Source organism: Lonchura striata, chromosome 4 (assembly GCF_046129695.1).
Source record: "Lonchura striata isolate bLonStr1 chromosome 4, bLonStr1.mat, whole genome shotgun sequence".
Taxonomy (NCBI): domain Eukaryota; kingdom Metazoa; phylum Chordata; class Aves; order Passeriformes; family Estrildidae; genus Lonchura; species Lonchura striata.
The window spans coordinates 28,058,178-28,074,064 of record NC_134606.1 but is presented as its reverse complement, the minus strand read 5'-3'; the positions used below and the strand labels follow the sequence as shown (position 1 = coordinate 28,074,064).

Sequence of the window (15,887 nt, the reverse complement as noted above, 5' to 3'; positions counted from 1 at the left end):
GGGTCAACATTTTGGGGAGTGTTTAGAATCCGTACCTGTTTTGAAAGTATGTGTATCTAGGTAATGCTGCATTTATTCCAAACAATTGTGCTGTTAAAATTTTAATTGCTATAATAGATGTATATTAAATATAACAGACTTTTTTTTTCCAGAAGTAAGTCAATACTCAATAAGCTGATTAAAAAAAGCAGCATTTTTTTAATAGAAAATTATTTATGTTTCTTATTTAGTGTGCTTTCCTGGTAAATTAAGAAACAGAGCTTTCATATTTTAAGGTTATTCTTTCCAGTTAGTACCATTTCAGATTTAACAGTTGTATTTTCTGTTCCATAGGAAATAACAGAAGATCGAGATCGTTCACGACTGGATTCAATGGTGCTGTTAATTATGAAACTGGACCAGCTTGACCAGGATATTGAAAATGCTCTCAGCGCAGGCTCTTCCCCATCCAGCACCCCAACATACAAACGGAGACATATACCTGTAAGCTATTTTTTTTATTATTATTATTATTATAAATAGGATCTTTTTTTGCCTCACCTTTTTCTTTGAATCCTCACATTTTTCAGCTCCTTAGTTTAGAACTAAAGCTCTTCTTGTAAAGAATTTGACTTGTATTTTTTTGTGTGTGTGTATGTACATGTTTTGAAGGCAATAATATTGCCATCCATTATTTCCCTTTGGCAACCTCTCACAAATGAGAGCTTCAGAAATCTGAGATAAAACAAAGGGAGATCAACAAGATTCATAAAATGTCTGGCTCTCTAATTATCACCTATTGTAAATGGAGAGTCAACACAGGCCCAAGGTCACCCCAGTCTCAGAACATGAGCATGTGTCATTTGACATTACATAGAACTGAAAGTAAGTCTGAGCTACAGGTCTTGTCTTTCTGCTAGGGGAAGGCAAAAAAGTCCTTTGTCATTCAAAGTAAGATTCTGGGCAGAACTTGAACTATTTAATGTAAGGGGTTTTTTATTCACTTAAAAGGATCATTCTTTGCTGAGAGTAATCCAAAGGAGGATGGGACAGCTCACAGATATGACCGATGTATTCTCTTTTTTTCTGTAAAATGTTTATACATTTAACTCTGAAGAACATGAAATGGCTGATCCAAGGTAGTCTTGTGCAGGCTTTCTGTTAATTTCACCCACACGTGCTGCAGCTGTTTTTCAATTCAAGAAACCTGAGAAACACTGTCCCATGATCTCTAGACTAGCATTTGTATCATTTGTTTTGGTTAGTGATATTTTCTTTCAAATAACAAGGAGTTTTTCCTTTGAAAGCCAGATTTCATTGTTGCTAAATGAGTGGTCTGTAGGTGAGAAAAATTGTATTTCACTGGGTTTGATCAGCTAAAAATTATATAATGTGTTATTTTTAGAGGAAATCACATAATTTCAATTTCCATCGTTAAGCATTTTCCCACTGAATGTCAGTGTTCTCGCAGTATCTCCTTAAACACACTGATGACACAGGAAACCTGAAATACAACGTTGACATCTGTTCTTGATGTCTCACCAATCCATGGAGCACTTTAGCTAATTTCTTGCACCAATAAAGGGACTGGAGGCAATCTGTATGAGTAACTCTACCTTATAATCAGAGGTGGTATCTGTTTCCATGCTGCAAAGCAACTCTGCAGAAAGATAGCTTATATCAAACATGGAATATATGCTATCTATGGACAATGATTTCCTAGGAATCTAGGAACCTTTGATTGTTGTGGACCAGAAGATAAAAAGCTCTGGTTTTCAAGATATATAGGTATTGAGTTCAGACTCATATTTATTTTATAGTAAGAAGTCATTTGAATATGATGTAAAACCCTGGGTAATGCAGTAGAGATCATGTCTCTGTACTGTGGCAGCTCTGCTAACCAGAAACCTCTGAAAGCAGCTGTAGCCAAACTGACTGCTACAGAGGCTGCTCCATGGCTCTGCTGCATTTCCCAGTGTTTCACATTGCAGATGACTCACTGGCAGGAAATATCTGATTCAAATACATGGTCCTACCTAGAGTCCAGCTTTGTCCCAAATGTTTAACCCTTTTCAGAACACCACACGCGCATTCACATGGCATATAGGCAGCTTCAGCTTGGCAGACAGATTCTTAACTGGAATTAATGAATCAAAGGATGCTGTATCTTTTCAGTTCAGGAGCAGAACCCCTAAGATGACTCTGCCCCATATTTCACCTATTCTAGGAGCCTGGCATTAGGAAACTGAGGCTTTTTCTGCACGGAGTTTTCTGGGATGAAGGGTTCAGGAGATATTTTTGCATACTGTGTAGCTGTATTCATGAAGGATGCACCTCATCTAATAATCCTGGCAGTATATGGCTAGTTCTACACATTTGCAGTGTCATAATTTATCTGCAAACAGCATAATGCCTTGCCCTCACCCTATGCAGTAAATCAAGCATGCACTAAATTTTTACTTCCTCAACAATGAAACATACTATATATCTTCTTTTTATTCTCAGAAAGAGGAATGTAATCAGTGTCATTAAAAGTAAGGGCATTTTAACCAGAAATGGTATCTGGCTGGTAAGTGTCTGGTGAATCAAAAAAACTGGGGAGCTGTACCTCTGAATTGTATAAACTGCTGGAGGGTGAAGTCATTTCATCTGCGTAATGGCTTACAGATGTTCACTAGCTTGCACTGTTGCAGAGACAGAAGGTGGGAGCACACAGGAAATACTGAATATCAGAGAAAAATGTCAAACTTCTGCATCCCTTAACTGATTTTTCTTACTTGCATTCTACCATTTAGCTTTGATGTTAGTTGTGATTTATAATTTCAGAACAGCAGCTAATGCAAATCGCCACATTGAAAAAGACAGCAAGCATATGTATTTAAGTAAGCTTGCCTAAATATTTCCATTATTTAGCAGAAATGTGATTTTATTTCACATTCACATTTACTAAAGAGACTTGCAATATTTTTCTGCAGGATGTTGAATCTGGTTCTGAAAGTGGAGTGGATGTTGCTTCAGTAAATCACTCACAGACCAACTTGTCTTCTAATATCCACACTCCTGACCTATCATCTCCCTCTTCAGTAGCCAGCTCTGGAGCTAAACCAAAGGCTGGGGTGAGTACAAAGTTTATATTTTTTTAAGCTTCTCGCGTGATTCCAGTTTGGAAGAGAAATAAAAAATATACTATTCATTACTTGGATTATACAACAGAAAGTGTGTGACACTGAGAAAAAAAATGAAAATGGTCTCAAAGGGCCATTTTAGTGGCAAACAATACTAGAATTTTCATATTTAAAAATACACTATTAACAGCAAATGATTGCAATAAGCTGAGATTTTATATGAGAAAATAATTTAAAGGAGCTTTGCTATTTAGAAGGGTAAGTTTTTCTGAAGTGGTATCACTCAGAACATTTCCTAAATCTCATGAAGGGTGCTGCTGGAGAAAAATTGTGGCTGATTTATGATGTCCAAACCCAGTTATCCTGGTCCTCTTGAAGGTATCTACTGCCCTACTGATCTGAGAGTGTCACTCTAAGGCAAAATTTGGACGAGAGGAGAACCTCTGAGCCAGCAACACTTTTCTGCTGGTCCCAGTGCATGCCAGGTGGTGAGGAAAGCCTGGCCTGAGAGCTCAGATATGGCAAGGAACCTCCTTCTATACTCATTCATAGATACACAGAACTATGAGAAGCATGGCTCTTTATTTTGCTATTTTCTATCTTTTGAAGAATTCTTCATAATGCTTCAAAAGATGCTTCATAATGCTTTCATGTGCAGAAATTTTTGGATGTCCTAGAAACTCCTGGTATATTATCTGTTCCCTCTTGAACTTACTGTTTCCACTGCCTCAAGAAGCATAGAAATCTAGACTTCTAAGTTTTGCCTATGCTGAAAAGTCTTTGCATAACTCCTACTCCATCTGTTCACTTATTGAAATGCTTCTGGTTACCAGAACAGCGAAAAATCTGGGATAAAATATTAAAATAAAAAGTGTAGTTAGCATAAATATATGTTTAGAACAAGTCTATAAAAAGTAAAATAGAGGCCACCTGTCATTTACTGCATTACAATAATAGCAAGTTAACTAATGCCTTTGATTGTGGCTAACAGAAGTTCTAATAAACATTTACATTTGGGATTGTTCACTTGTACAAAAATAAATTCACTTGTAATTTATCATCAGTGCATAACTATAGCAAATAGAGAGCTCTGCACTCTGTCACTGCATACATAGCAGCACAAATTCTCAAATAAGTACATATGTTATTCTGGAAGGTGATATACTATTTTACCAGATGCTGAGAAGAACACAGAAACTTTTTCACTTTTTAAGGTATTAAATGTCCCTTTTACATTTCGGTTTCTCTGCTAGTATTTGGGGAATTCTTGACACCTGGCTTTGCAGAAGTGTGGGTCACTTCCTGGAAGTTAGATATTATGTGTTCATTCAGCTTCAGCAAGTATTTTTCTGACTTTTGCTGTGATTAATGTATCATGCTGAACATATATGCAAATATTATTTTATCATTTTATAATTTTTTTATAAGTGAAGTTAAATTTGCTCCAAACACAACTGTCTTCTAAAGTTTTGCAGTCACAACTCCTCCTACTCTGTAGCAATCTATGTAGTGATCTCCTCTGAAAATCCACAATGTGGTGTTCTGTCTATAAAAGAAACTGCAGTTTTTGGGGTTTGGGGAATTTTTTTATTTTGTTTTTGTTTTTCTAGTTTTGATTTGAATTTTGTTGTAGATTATTTTGTCAGAATAGCTATAGGAATAAAATTATTCTGCACTTGAAACTCACCTAGGGACTTTTTAATGATAATGGACTGTTCCAAAGATATTGCTCCCTTTTTGGAGTTTGTAACTGCTGCTCTCCAAGGATTCCAGATGCTTAGTCTCCAAGGACAACTTCTTTTGTTGTGTTTATTAATAGTATGTAAACAGGAGTGCAAGGGTGATTAGTTATATTATGGAATGATTTGTGGTATTTTTAAACAAACTATAGCAAACAGTTGACTGCATCAAAGTGAGACTGTAAAGTTAAACACCACATCGTATGTAGACCAGGGTAGGGGGAATACCAAGGCAGGGCAATGAGACATGAATTTGGATCCAGCTCCTGATAAAGAACTTGTAAAAGATACTAACTACACAGGATATAGCTCATAGATGGAAGATTTATGTACAGACAAACAATGTCCATTCATGTTCATTCAGCTTTATATAGATTTAAACCAAAACAATTTCAAACAGTGTCACAATGGGTTGGGATATCCATAAGCAAAATTTGGTTTGATAGTCCTAGTGGAAATTATTCACTTCTTGGTTTATGGAGAGTAGGATTATTTAAATTTTCATGAGAAGATTTTATAAAATGTTAAACAAGAATTGAATTTAAAATACAGTGTCAATTAGGATATTCTATGCAAATTAATAGTAGATATAATTTTAAATAAAATTAAGGTTATATATATCCACAAGCTGTACATATATATATATATGCACTTATGCACTTGTGCATATATATATATATGCACAAGTTAGCATGTTGTGAAGGTTCACTTCTGGATAGTCAAACCCATTCTTGTCAGTGTGAATGCCTGTGTACACTTCATATCTGCATGTATAAGCACACACCAGAGAACTCCTTACTGAACACAGGCATGACAAGGACAAACAGGATTCTCCACAGAGCATTGTGGAAAGGCTTCTCTATGATTCTACAGGGTGCAGCATCTGCTTTTGATATGCAGATGTACTTGGTATTTTGGGCTTATGAGAAGCATAGAGCTGAATAACCTCCATCCTAAATTTAGGATGCCACTGCTATATCTCATGGTCAGGGTGAAATAGCACAATTTGACCAATATGGTATTTGGGCCACAAATTGTACATATTTGGAAAGGTGCATATTTGGGCAAGCCTCACAAATACAAGGATTCATGTGACTGAACAGATATATTTCCTACATAATTTAGGATGGGACAGTAAGAAATGGTTTTGGCATCTTTATGTTACTTACATTTACAGAGAAAAAAAAAATCACATTTTTATGTGAAAAAATGGCAAAAAGTGAAAAATGGCACATTTTTATGTTCTGGGGGTTTATTAATCAGTCTCCAAAATAGACAAAGAGTTTTGTATATCAACATTGAGGAGATACTTTTGGCTAGCACTAATCACATGAGAGTTGAAATCAGGCTAAAAAAATAAGAAATCAACAGTCTTTTGCCCCAGCAGCCATGAGAAACACACAAGAAAGGGAGTGTCTTGTCTGGATTTGTAGAGAAATTAATGTAAATATTCTATATGACATTGCTTTCTACAAACCAATGCTATACATTTGGACAATTAAAATATTCTTAACAATAAAGACCAGAAATTATTTCTTTTTTAAATGTATTTTTTATTATTATAAAAAAATATGAGACTACATTACCTACAATGTGTTTCAATGACTAAAGGCAAGTTACCATATCCTTCTCCAATTCCCAGTTAAAAGCTAATCGGTTAAGGAAAACTTGAATCTATTATCATTGTCTTTTTTTTACTTCCTCTGTACAAAAAAAATTGGCTAAAGGACAGCAGCAACTAAGGCATAAAAGTTGTGGCCAAAATTTTGTCCTTGAACATCAGCTCTGCAAAGCCTGTTTATGTTCTGTTCAGGTGAAAAAAAACAGCCATGATTATTTTCTATTCCTTGTCTTGGCAGTCTTATCCCTCCTGCTTCAATAGTGTCCAAGTTAACCTTAATCACACTGTACAAAGGCAATCAGGCATCTATTATCACCAGAATAGCTGGTACCCAGGAACAGATTGTTTTTCAGATTAGCTATAATGACTCATTTAAGGTGCATTCAATTCTCAAAGTGATTTAAGACATCAGTTATGCCTGCAAGTATAATATTACCTAGTCTGGCTGAGCAGTGGAATGGGCTTCAGGCATAGCTGCTGGTATCCCTGAAGCCTTGGATGAGCTCAGGAGTCCACTTTCACAAATCTTGTTACTGAATTGGGATAAAACCCTGTATTATCTAGATGGCAGATTTGCATACTTTTAATTTATATACACTAACAGAATTTAACCAAATGTGTTTTTGATTCATAATCATGTATTGTAAAATATGAGCCTTTTGAAGAAAGGCAAATCATTTTGTGAAAAAAAATTTTGAGATTTGTAGATTAAGAAAGAGCTCAAGTTTCTTGCTATTTAACTGCACTTTTTTTAATTTATGAAAGAAGATAAAATTTATTGTAAGTACAAGGGAACCTTTATTTAAAATTAAATATTAATGACAGAGAATTATCAAATTATTCCAAGGGTTTGAAATGTTTACATTAGTTTATATATTAAATTCACTGAACCTTAAGGTATGCAAACACATACAGAATATGTCAGTGCACTTGTGCTGACAAATCTTTAGCAGTGGGTCATGCAACTTGAAAGGTGGTAGATTTACATCTCTGAATTATCCTTTTATGTTATATTTGCTTATTTATCAAAGTCCTCATGTAATTTTTCTAAATTTTTCTGCCGTTATAGTATTCCTTGAATTCTTATTTTACTCATTCAGACAAACTGAATTAACTGAAAGTTAATCTGGTAAGCATCGGGGAGAAATAGCCTTACTGTGCAACATTAATTCAAATACTGTTTCTTTAAAACTTGATTATTTTTATGAATACCAGATGAGAAAATTCTTCTTCTCAGTGCCTGCTCAAGTTGATTAATTTATTATTGTCTTTCATATCTATGTTCAAAAGAAAGTGGTTTAGACAACCAAGATAAGGGAATTATGAAATTAACTTTTCACTCAATCACAATTTCATTTGAATTCTAATAACCTGTTATTTTGATGTACAAAAGGTAAAAAACCATTAAGTGACATTTGCCAATCATGTATGAGAACAGCAGGATTCTGCTGTATTTGTTATATGAATTTCTCAAAAATTTTCTTTGACAGTCTTGTACCACAAAGGAATTTGTATTCTGTTTTATGTCTTCCTATGGTAATCCTAATTGTATTTATTTTATCTCAAATGAAATGACAGAGATTTTTGTTCTATGGAGTCTTTTAAGCACTGTAAATCTTAAAGGTGAGCCTTTTTTGGGGAGGGGGGTTGAGTTTTTTGGGGGTTATTTTTTGTTTTTTTCCATGAGCAAGCTACTCCTACAATTTGAAGCGAAATCACTTAATCCAGTCATGACACCTTTGACAGGTGTCACCTTTGCTTTGGTCAGGGACAGTCTCTCTCTCTCTCTCTCTCCCACTTTATCTCTCCTTCAGTATTGAATCCTGAGTGACCAGTGTAAATTCACAATGCAGTGAAAGATTTGCAATTTTGTACAGGTACAGCGTGACCCAGGAAATGCATCTGTTACGTTATCTGCTCTTGGTTCCAAATTCACTCCCAACAAAATATTGGTAATCTAAATAAGTACCCAGCTTCTGAAGTGCTAAGCATGAAGACTTCTGAGACTTTCCAAGATGTCAAGTTGTATACTTACTTACATTTCTGTCTCTTCTTGCAACTTGTTTATAGCAGCTATGCTTATATACTGATTTTTTTTCTCATGTTTTCTGCCTTTTGTAGAGTTGCTGACACAGTCTTTAACACTGTCTCTTTCTGGTTGTTTTTGATAATATTTTTTTATAAACTGAAGAAAAAGTTTATGACTTCTTCAACTGTAGCATCACCAATTGTGCTGTTAGAAATTTAAAGTACATTTTTTCACTATATGCTGCCACCTGGTGTCTTGCTCTTTTAGATGAGGGGTGCTGCACAGGGTCATCAAGCATTTGGACATAGGCAGATATGTTTTTGCAGAATTAGTTAAAAGGTTTAATGATCAAAAATCATTATCATAGTCCAGTTTATATTTAGAAATGACGTATTGCAACTTTGATAACAAAATGCTTTGACTGAAGAAAAAAACTCTAACTGAAAATTTCAAAGTCACTTATTGACTTAGAAGTTGTTCCCAAAGCAATGTTTATATTGGAAAAGTAAAGAAATATGCAGACATCAATTTGAAAGTGGGGGCAAAGGGTTTTTTATCTACTATGCATGGATAAAATAACCTGTTTACTTATTTGCACCTCTTTCCGGCAAACAGGTGCTTCTCATGATAACACACAGATAAGTCTCCTGGCAGCCTTGTCTCCTTCCAGTGGTTTGTGGCTATGCCTAAACTGTCTCATTTAATGGAATCTTCCAGGTGAAAATTATGAGCAAATGACTTCTTCTAAAAGCTATTTCCAACCATTAGATTAAAGGGTTAATTTAAATACTAGGGTGATGGTAACAGTGGATGGACACTGATGTTCCCTTGGTTTAAGACAAACAACATAAAGAACTTTCAAAGCACAGCGAATAGCAAATTTTAGATGGGCCTGCATCAGCACTATATTGAATACTCTGTTTTATCACACACAGTCTGATTTTTCACACTAGCTTTGAGGACAGGAATTCAGCCTCTTACATTAGATATAAACCTGAGAAGAAAGAAAGCAAAACTATGCTGTGTATAAACTTAGGAGTATCTGCACTTGAAAATAAATTTAAAGATTACTCTTCATCCATAACCTTCTCCTCCTGTGAAATCAACAGTAGAAGGCTCTGTTTCTCTAGACATGCTAGTTTTGATAGAATGTCAGGATATCAGCTTTTTTTTTTTTAGTTAAACATGTCTCATATGAAGCTGCTCAAGCCTAAATTTTTGAGAGTTTGCTGGGCTTTACTTTCCATGACAATACGTTCTGAATGCCAGACACTACATGAAATGTTTCCATTTGTTGTCCAGTTTTCTTGCCTGATAAGTTTAGTTCAAGTCTGTCTTCTGTGCTCTTCCATATGGATTGAGTTGAATCCCTACCAAGTTTTTTTCCCTGAAGTTGTTTAAATGTGTTTAACTGTATGTCAGTATGAAATTTTAACTCTTTTTCAGCACCTGCCAAGAAAAGCATACATGTCATTTATATCATGTCATGGGAATTTTTAAAAAATACTTTGTTAATTTTCCCTGTCAGTATGTAATCCATATTGTGCATTTCTGCATTGAAGAATTTCAATTCTGAGATGGAGTATGGCATTCTTGTTGCATGTTTCTGGAAAGATGGGCAAAATTCTCAAATCATTTTCATTAGAAGGCTGTGAGTGCAAAATTACTGCAACTTATGAAAATTGGTTCTTAATGTCAGTGGCATTAAGAACTTATTTCTCTGAACAAAAACAGAATTCACCAAGCACTGGAAAGTTTTATTAATAATTTTTTGTTGTTTAAATTGCTGCAATGCAGAGTTGTATACATCTGTATGGAATTGCATTATTTTTACTATCAACCAACACTTGCAAAAATGATCACCACAGGAGATGGTGATTGGAAAGGTGAGGTACACAGCAAGTAATGACTACTTCTTAAAAACAAGGGACAATCTTTTTCAATTATTAAATCTGTGAACATTACTGATATTTTGGAATTTAAAAGTAAATTGATCTCAAAACACACTTAGGCATTTTTCTGGGAAAAAGTTTATAACCCATTAAAACAACAAATGGTGCACATTATTATCATAGGCTTACTGTCAGTCATGAAATGAAGTCCTAATACAGGATTTGCATTTTACTCAAGAATCACAGTTTGTCATTGGGATTTCCATGTTATTATACACATCCTCTAGACTGCTGCAGGTCTGGGGAGTGGTAAGTATCCTAGATGGATCCAACACAGCCACATACATGCTCTGAAACACTGACAGCTGTACATGGAAGCCCTTACTGGGCTATTTCTCTTACATGGAAACTTTCTTTCTCTTGCATGAGCTTTATCTCAACACAAGTTCTCCTAGTGACACATGCCTTCTCTTTTTCATGCTTGATAGAGCCTTTCACAGCAAGTAATAAATGCCAAACATTTCTAGGAAACTGTTGAAAAGAAGGAATCTGAAATTTCGTGTTAAAATTGCACTGAGATATATTGCATCAGTTATTACATTTGTACATCTCACCGTTTTTAGAATTCTACCTCTTTGAAAGGAAACAATTGGAGGATATGATGGGGGATTAATTTTACCACATGCAGATTAGCATAAGGATTTTAATGGTATAATTCCTTAAAACAGCATTGGAGATCTGTGCCAAAATGAGAAAAAAAATGTTCTATGTGAAAACCTTTCATAAACACCATAGAAAAAGAGGCATGCATGCATTTGTGTCTGTTTCAGTCCTGTTCAGTGATAACTCAAGATAATTTCAAAATCACCTGGAGCAGACTTTCAGAAAGGGTCAGTAGGTCCCCTTGCTGGACAGTATGAAGAGATGGAAAGCAAGACAACTTGGAGACTTGCTGCAGAAATCTAGGTTACAAATTTAGTGAAAACTGGTGATAAAGGGCTTTAAAGCTATGAAAAAATATGAACTTTTTGCCAGCAGATCAATAGGTGACAATTCCAACTTGTTGGTGTGTATAAAGTTGTTAAAAGCTGAATTGTTCATTACCTCATAATTTGCCTAGGACACCTTTATTTCTAGTTTTGGGTTGCTCTATGAAAAAATACATTGTATCTCTATCAGACTCTGTGAGCACTTATTACGTCTGCAAGGACTTCGCTCACTTGGAGATAAGTAGTCCAACTAAACAGAACGGATTTAAGACCATCTTATGACTTAGAGCCTTTACCTGATCCCTCAGCAATTCAGGAGAACAGAAAGATCAGAGTGTTTTGGAAATGGAAAAAATAGTATAATTTCAGGAGTTCATTTGTAAGTAATCTTTATGTTTAGGGGTGCAGTTGCTTTCTTTCTCCTCCTTTTCAAACCACCCAGGTGTTCCATGCCATGTAAAGCAGGTGAGCTACAAAATGGTTGCAGGCAATCATATTTAAGCTGCCAAAAAATTACTGAGAAACCTACTGCTTTGAGTGTCTGATGTGCTAATCTCTGAAGTGAGAACTATTAGTGACCATTTAAACTAATATTTAAGAAGTTGTCTTGACAAGATAGGAATTATATTTATTATAAAGTAGTGTTACTGTAAAACTGTTTTTAAGCAACTCACTATTGTTCATATCCAAAAGTTTGGTGCTTGATGGGATTTTGGCCTGTGTTGAGATGTTATGAAATTTAAATCACTTCTGGCATAACTGTATATATAGAAACAGGAAACATCAGAATTATTTTAAAATTATGATTTACTTTAACTTAGTTATGCTCCTGAATCATTAAAGTATCTTTTTTCCTGTTTCTCCTTCTTTCTTTTTGTTTCTTTCCCGTTTTCTTATTTTGGTTTCTTCTTTCTTCCCTCTTCCTATATTCTCTTTCTTTTTTTTTTTTTTTTCATTTTCTCCTGTATTCCTTCTATTTTCTTCGCATTTTCCGTCTTTCTGACTTTGGCTCTGCATCTTGCCTATAGTCATTATATTTATTTACACCAAACTGTACCCACCCTGCTCCAAAGTACAGTTTGCCTCCTGCATATTCCATTTCACCAGATCACTCCTAAAAAGATCACTGGAATGGTTGTGCAGCTGCATCTGTAAACATCTGAATTTCTTCTTTTATAATATACAGCTGGACAACAAGTCTACCTGTGAATTGAACAAGGTAGAATATTGGCACTTAGTGCAAAGATGGGTACTTGATGTTTTCCCAGCCTTGGACTGAAGACTGGTGCCCCTGGGGGACAAGTACATCACTAATAATTGTTTACACTGTCAGTCTTGCTTGTATTGAATTCAGACTCCATAAATTCACATATCTGCTTGCAGTTGTGGTTATTTTAAGTGTGATTTGGAGGGAGGATAGGGGGAGGGGAATAATGTGTGTTTAGCTGAAGAGAGAATATGCAAAACCTCAAGAAAGAAAAGCTGTATTAAAGGGGTAAGAAGCAATGTAATATGTAAATATATCTTTTGTGAGAATTTCCTGTGTTTTATCTAAGAAAGAATTTCAGGCTTGAGTCCAAGACAAATAAAGGAGCACAGAAGGAGGGAATGAAGACAGAATTTGAGTAAGAAAAACAGTGACAACTGTTTAATCTTTCTGCCAGTAGATGGAGAGCACAGGAAAGTAGAAGGTCTCACATAAAGAAAGAAGGAAAAATCCTTGCATAAGCTACTTGAAGAAAGTGAGAGATAAAAGAAGAAAAAAGCAAGAAGCAGGGTGGGAGGAGGGAACAGATTGTAAACCAGGAGGAAATTGGGAAGAAAAATGGATTCTAAAAAGTAAAGAGGAAATAATAATTGCTAAAGTGTCAGCTCAGCTTGGTCAAATCAGTTTGTTAGCAGCAAATAAATAATTATCTTCTTTTATGCCTTGTACACAGTATTCTTTACTTCTGGAACATAGTTTGAAAACGTGGCATGAATAGTTTGCATTACTGAAATGGAATAAATCCATGTCTGCCTTTTCAAGTACTTTTCCAGACACAGACATGCTGTGAGTGACATCATGGAAAACCTTTCTTTTTGTCCTTTGTATACACCTCTCTTATAAGGAATTTTCTTCCTCCTGAGCTCTCCTTCTTCCTGTCTCTCTCTCACTCTCGTCCATGCCTCACTTCTTGCTTACTTGCTTTTCCTCTTTCCCTTTTTCTTTTTTTTTTTTTTCTTTTTCTTTTCCTTTTCCTTTTCCTTTTTCTTTTTTTTTTTTTTTTTTTTTTTTTTTTGGACTTCAAAGCCAGGGTGGAAGAAGGAATTTGGTTAGCTCTCTGTTTAATAGTTGAAAGAGCGTGGTTTGGGGTTTTTTAATGCACAAAATTCCTCTCAGTGAGACATGCCACACATTCTGATCTCTCCCCTTCAGGCAGTTACACACTATTAAATATGGGGTTGGAAATGACACGCGTCTGGAAATACAGAAATGAAACAACCTTCCACTTTCTGCACTGCACTATACAATGAAGGTGTTGTAAATTGTTAATTGAATGGCATGGGCTCCTAGTTAGTGGGGCTTTCTATATATAGAAACTGTACATTCCAGTGTGTTGCCACTTTTTTATTTTCTTCAAACTTACTGAAGAACCTTTCTATGTTACACAGAGATTAGCAAATTTTTATTTTGTAAAACACATAGGTTGTGCTCTAAAGGTTTTTTTCTATTTACCTGCTGTTACCAAACTGTCTTTATGACATTTTTGTCCTATCCCTGTTTTAAAAAAGAAATAAAATCCAGACAACCTTTAATGGTATTTGATACTCCCTATATCCTGCCACCCAATAAATGGTGAAATATGATTACTGTATTTTAAATAATACTGCACATATTATATAGAAAATAATAGTAAAGTGTTGCCACGAAGAATACAGAAAGGCAATCAGAGTACTACTTGAGATGGAAAGATGGGAGATCCTTTGACACCCCAAAGTTACTCTGAAGTTTTGTATTTCCACTCTGAGAAGACAATATTGTCTGTATTGGTCAAATAAGTTTGTTGGCAGCAAATAAATAATTATCATCTTTTATGCCTTTTGTGCCTTATGCCACTCTGAGAAGGCAATATTGTCCGTATGTGAATGGCACTGGATTGGGAAATTTATTCTCCCACAGCAGTTTGATAGGTGACAAAAACTGCACAATTGAGACCTCTAGTGAGGAATTATAGACCATTGAGTCTGAAGACTGCAATGTAAAACTGAAGTAGGCTTTAATTTCATAGATGGAGTGGAGCAGATGATGGAATTAATCACTCAGTAGTGTGTGATCCTGCAGAACACACTTTCTTTATAAAGCCATCACTCTTAGTCCAGCGTATTTTAACCACAGTGCTATAGCCCTAGGAGTGTGAGTAAATGCCAGATTACATGGGATTAAATATACTGCTCCTTTGAAATGTGATGAGTTTTAAAACACCTCAAAACATTGACTGAGATAGGTGTTCTTGGAAGCCTGATGGAACATTCAGATAGAAATATTTTAAATTTAAAATATTTAGTATTTAAAATTCTGAATTTTCTGCTATTAAATTTAACAATTCACTATCTGATTGCAGAATCTATGGGGTGATAGTTTTAAGGCAGATAGAAAAAAACATGACAGAAAGTGATGGAGCCAATTTCATATCCATTAGAGCTCTCAAACCATTAAAACAGAGCTGTGTTGGCTCATTGTAGAGGTTTGTTACACAGTCACATGCAATTTGTCTAATTCTACTTTTGCTGCTTTGCCAATACAAAAACAATTCAAGAAAGATCTAGTTTTGCTGTTGCCAGCACTGAGTGATGTTTCACCATGCTTAGGGATTTCAGGGTTTTTTAAAACCTCTATTCTTAGGAAAGAAAAAGAATCCTTAAGAGGTTTCTCATGTAGTTTAGCACATCCTATGGATAATGTCTTGGAAATACAGAAATTATAAGGAGAAAAATCAGAGCATATGGATTCTATATAAGGAAAATAGACTTTTTTTTTATCTTAATTCAGAGAACCTATCTACCTAGAAGCCATTCTGCACTAAAGGAAAACATGTGATTGTCAAATATTATGAAAATATTGCCAAGAAATAAAGGAATTTGGGGATTTATATGTTCTCTTCCTTGCACTTTTAATAAGGAAGATTTTATAATTTCTACCAAGAGCCTAAGTTTTGCCCTGAAAGCATAACAAAATTTTCAGAAGTCTAGTTAACTTTATGCTAAAAATTTCTCTTCTGTAAGCAACAAAAATATTTGGGAGTCAATGGGATTAGGCTTGTAAATACTTCCAAAAGTATGTTGCTCTTTTGCTCTTTTTCTTTTCATGTCCCAAAAGTATTTGCACTTTTCTGAAGTAGTTGCTCCCTTCATCCATAACACACAGTACTGAATTCAAAACATAGTTTTTTAGTCATGGGCTGAAGTTTGTGCATACATAGAATGCAGGTTGTTTTTCCAAAGTGCTACCACTGAGAATCTCTGATAATTT

The 15,887-nt window shown here is 35.0% G+C and overlaps 1 protein-coding gene across 2 annotated transcripts in view; it reads left to right on the top strand.

Annotated features, from left to right (window-relative positions):
• The window catches only part of DLC1 (DLC1 Rho GTPase activating protein), a 213,829-nt gene that overhangs the window by 50,732 nt on the left and 147,210 nt on the right, over positions 1-15,887 (top strand). For both annotated transcript variants that reach the window (XM_021533628.3, XM_021533541.3), the window contains exons 3-4: positions 334-483; positions 2,955-3,095. In XM_021533628.3, the coding sequence (XP_021389303.1) occupies positions 334-483; positions 2,955-3,095 (291 nt within the window). The remainder of the gene's footprint in view (positions 1-333; positions 484-2,954; positions 3,096-15,887) is intronic.